Source organism: Mus pahari, chromosome 10 (assembly GCF_900095145.1).
Source record: "Mus pahari chromosome 10, PAHARI_EIJ_v1.1, whole genome shotgun sequence".
Taxonomy (NCBI): domain Eukaryota; kingdom Metazoa; phylum Chordata; class Mammalia; order Rodentia; family Muridae; genus Mus; species Mus pahari.
Window position 1 is genome coordinate 60,812,573 of NC_034599.1, and position 4,858 is coordinate 60,817,430.

The window sequence follows — 4,858 nt, forward strand, 5'->3', positions numbered from 1 at the left end:
TCCCTCTCTCCCTCTCCCTCTCCCTCTCTCTCTCTCTCTCTCTCTCTCTCTCTCTCTCTCTCTCTCTCTCTCTCTCTCTCTTTTTCCCCCAAGGATCAAACTCAGGCTGTCAGGCCTTAGCAGACACCTTTACCTGCTGAGCTAATTTACTGGCCCTCTGTCACCATCTTTCTTTCTTCCTCTATTTCTTCCTTCCTCCCTCCCTCCCTCCCTAGCTCTGTGTATGATGTGTTCATATGAGATGGATACATGTATGCGAGTATGTGTAAGTGAGGACAGATATGTGTCTGAAGTATGTGTATGGAATGTGGTACAACCTCAGACATTGATCCTCATCTTCTACCCTGGTTGAAACATGTTTTGTTTGCTGTTTGCATTGCACACAGCAGGCTAACTGGCCTGAGAGTTTGGGAATTCTATCCCTGTCTCCTATGTTGCCATAGGAGCAATGGGATGACAAACATGTGGTACTGCACAATGGTGTCACACAGCCAATGAGGATATGCAACTCCAGTCACATGGGGTCATTATTGTTTTTTTAATACACAAAACAGCAGCTCCTTAGAGGGAAAGCCTTTCTGGTCAGACTGTTCCTGTTCTGCGAGCCACCAGAGGCCTCCCGCTCACCTGCTGTGATACTCTGCTAGTGGATTTTCATCTTCTAGGATCTTCCGCCCCGCGAAATCAATGGTCACTTTCTTAGAAAGTCTGGAGGCATGTCGGAGTTCTCTCAGCTCCTCCTCTCGTTTCCGCAGCATTTCTCGCTCGGCTTTGGACAGCCACTGGTTAGAATCACTGGCAAAGTAATCTGATTCATCGTCAATAACTTGGGTCCTTCGGGTACTGAGCAGGAAAAAGAACACAGAGCAACTAGGTCACCTGCTGACAAATATGGACTAATCACCAGTTAACTTTTGCTGTTATAGAGGTTCCCATCTCAACTATGAAAAGCCGAGAATGTTGTAAAATCAGGCTAAGCTGCTCCTTACTTGAAAACGTGTCTTCTATCCATTGAAGGTTCAGTTGTACTGCCAGCACTAAGCTCAGCCTCAGGCAGCAGAAGACATAGTACCGCAGTCCACTGTCCTCCCTTTCATCTCCCTTCCTTGCATCCTCCAGCCCTCTAGGTGTTGATCACAGCTTGCACATCATGACTGGAATGTCCCTCGTTTTTGTCATAGCCCCGTTGGCTTGTTTTGCGTTTTGTTTGTTTATTTGTTTTTCTTTTTTTAAGATTTATTTATTTATTATATTTAAGTACACTGTAGCTGTCTTCAGACACTCGAGAAGAGAGAGTCAGATCTCATTACAGATGATTGTGAGCCATCATGTGGTTGCTGGGATTTGAACTCAGGACCTTTGGAAGAGCAGTTAGTGCTCTTAACCGCTAAGCCATCTCTCCAGCCCTTGTTTGTTTTTTGAGTCAGGGTTTCTCTGTGTAGCCCTGGCTGTCCTGGGACTCACTCTGTAGACCAGGCTGGCCTCGAACTCAGAAAAAGGCATGCGCCACCACGCCCAACACAGCTCAGTTGTTATTCCAGTAACTTACTCAGTGTCCTCCTCCTTTACAAGCCACTGGCACCTGGTTTACTGCTGACAGGCAAATCTGTCTACTGGTGTTTGCTTTGCAGTCTCAGTCCTGTGGCTTAATTATTAACTTAGGATTTTTTTGTTTTTTTGTTTGTTTTTTGTTTTTCAAGACAGGTTTTCTCTGTGTTAACAGCCTGGGATGTCCTAAAATTCACTTTGTAGACCAGGCTAGCCTCAAACTCAAGAGCTCTGCCTGCCTATGCCTCCTGATTTCTGGGATTAAAGAACACCACCATCCGTGTGCTCCCGTGGCATTTTAAAAAACATTTTATTGATTTTTGAATTTCACATCCTGTACCCCAATCCTACTCATCTCCCCATCTCTTCCTTCATATCTGCTTTCTGCCCTTGCAAGTTCCCCCAAAATAAAACAAAACGAACAAAAAAAAAAAACAGAATAAAAAACCCAAAAACATCTCCCCATGGAAGCTGTGGTGTGCCGTGGTATATCACACAGAATACCCCTTTGCTCAAACAGCTTTACCTGCAAATGCTCATTGCAGTGAGTTACTGGTCTGGCTAAAGGCCTCTGGCTTCTGCTATGCTATCAATACTGGACCCTTACCTGGGCTCCTTCTGGATCTCCTGTTATTGCCCTGTGTCATAAGAGCCTACAGTGTGGGTTCTGCACCACCCCCTTCACATGTTCCAGGAGTTCACATGGGATAGACATTGGGGTGGGCTGCCTGAGCCACCAGGGCCAGCTCTCTCGCTTTGCTCAGGAGATGGATGGGACCGGCTCTCCCACTCTCATGCCCTCCTGTGAAGCCCAGACAAGGTGTAGGAAAAGCTCTCTGGAGTACTGCAGTCATCGAGGGGCAGGGCCACCTGAATGTTTTATTCATCGACTACTGTAACAGTTTCAATCCCCCTCCTTCTCACTCTCCAGTTCAATAACAGAACAAGCCAAGTTCTAAGATTATAATGAGAAGAAAATTGAAGACTGGAAAGAATTCTGACAATTTAACCCCAAATCTGGGGCTCTCAGAAATTCTTTACATCAAAGCCATAAACCTAGAGAAGACTGTTTCTCCGTAATTACAAATTACTGACACAGAAGATATTAAAATGACAATACTCAAGGTACAAAAGCACTTTGCATTAAAAGATTTGGTAGGGGCCATGACACCTGGATGGTTTGAGGTGCACCCACTTCTACTCCACCCCCAATAATAAGGTTTAAAAAGCTTGTATTTGCTGGGCATGGTGGCACACGCCTTTAATCCCAGCACTTGGGAGGCAGAGGCAGATGGATTTCTGAGTTCAAGGCCATCCTGGTCTACAGAGTGAGTTCCAGGACAGCCAGGGCTACACAGAGAAATCCTGTCTCGAAAAAACCAAAAAAAAAAAAAAGCTTGTATTTGCCCTCACAGAGGAAATCACTGTCTCAGCGCCTCTTGCAGGCTGAACTAAAGGCTGACAATGACTGCATGAGAGCTGGGCAGCTCTGTTTACAGAGTGAGCTCTTTGAGGCAAGGGTTCTGTCTGTCAGGCTCTTCCCAAAGCTGGAAAGACAAGTTTTAATAAATATTTGCTGAATTCATGAATAAGTCTTCAGGGTCAGTTTCACCTTGAATATTTCAGCATTTTCCCTATTCCAGGGTCGTAGTTTACTGGGATTTGAGAGAGTGTATAGCAGTTGGCACCTGGAGGGTGGCAATTAATAGCTTAAGGAATTATCATTCTTCATAGATGTCCTTTCTGGACTCTAGGGTTCTGAATCAAGGAGAAAGTATGCAGCTCACGGCTGCCAGGATTTTATTTTATAAAGTATAGTGCATGCAGATCCTATTTCTTATTTAAAAAAAAAGTTTAAGCCTCTATTAACCAGAAAATTTAAAATTCAAAAACACTTACTGCATAGTTTTTGATAACTTTTTTTCTTAGACAGGATCTCAATATGTAGTCCTGACTATCTTGAAATTCACTATGTAGACCAGAATGACTGTGAACTCACGGATATCCTCCTGCTTCTGCTACCTAAGTAATGTGATTGAGGTGTATGCCACTATGACAGGCATGGTTTTTGCTTAAATGTTCTTCTATTCTGTCTTTAGCACAAATATCTGTGTGCTGTCTGTGTACTATTTATACTGTTCTGCAGTATAAAGTAGTTTAACTTAACACAGGTCTTCTTTGATTTGAAAATATAGTCTTCAAAATATTTACCCAACACCTAGATAATGTTACTAGATAGATTTGACCTGTAAGTTCTTAGTGTAGAATGTTTAAAAAAATTAGAAGAAGCAGGTGGGGTGGTCCATGCTCTTAATCTTAGCACGTGGGAGGCAGAAGCAGGCAGATCTCTGCAAGTCTGATGCCAGGCTGGCCTACAAATTGAGTTCCAGCCCAGCCAAAGCCACAGAGTGAAACCTTGTCAAATGAAAACAAAAACAAAAACAAAAACAGAACATTCAGCTCTTCTTTGCTATAAACCCTTTCATACTCCACCTTAAGAAGGCAGTGAGCGCCAAAGTAATATTTATTTTGTTATTTATGTGTGCTCTATGTGAGTGAGTGCCTCATGCCTGTAGAGGTATGTGGGCATTTCTCTGGAACTGCAGCTACAGATGGTTGTGAAATGCTACACTGGTGTGGTGCTAGGAATCAAACCTGGGTCGCTGAAAGAGCAGTACATGCTCTTAATCTCTAAACCAATTCCCTGGCTCCCCAAATTAAAACATTGGTGTGCCAGAGAGTTGGTTCAGTTCTAGCTCTCCACGAGGTTTGTCTTAGCATGTTAGTCTAATCCCAGCATACCTAGTTCTGTCGAACTCTAACAGTTTTTCTTTATGCTTGATAGCCTTCTCCAAACCAGACTTCATTCGGGATTCTTGGTGAGGAAGTGGGTCCTTGGTAGAGACGTCCACCTTTCCAGAAGTCTCAGCCCCTGAAATTCAGTAAGGAAAGCGAATGGCATCAGCCCACAGAACACATCTGCTGTACTGTTGTGAGGTCTGGTTCTAGCCTGATGAGCTGAAGCATTCATTTAAATGAAAATGTTTAAGGTCTGGCTCAACCAGCAGCATGTGGTGTTTGACATCAATGGTTACAAAAAACAAAAAACAAAAAACAAAAAAAAAAACAAAAAACAAAAAAGGAGGTGGGGAGTTTCTTTATTTAAAGGAGTCTACCAGGGTAATGGTGGCACACACCTTTAATCCCAGCACTCAGGAGGCATAGGCAGGTGGATTTCTGAGTTCAAGGCCAGCCTGGTCTACAGAGTGAGTTCCAGGACAGCCAGGGCTACACAGAGAAACCCTGTCTT

General features: G+C 43.8%; 1 protein-coding gene across 2 annotated transcripts in view; it reads right to left on the reverse strand.

Annotated features, from left to right (window-relative positions):
* Trip4 (thyroid hormone receptor interactor 4) overlaps positions 1-4,858 on the reverse strand; it is an 82,862-nt gene that overhangs the window by 35,516 nt on the left and 42,488 nt on the right. For both annotated transcript variants that reach the window (XM_029543714.1, XM_029543715.1), the window contains 2 exons: positions 4,351-4,480; positions 628-843 (listed from right to left, as the gene is read on the reverse strand). In XM_029543714.1, the coding sequence (XP_029399574.1) occupies positions 628-843; positions 4,351-4,480 (346 nt within the window). The remainder of the gene's footprint in view (positions 1-627; positions 844-4,350; positions 4,481-4,858) is intronic.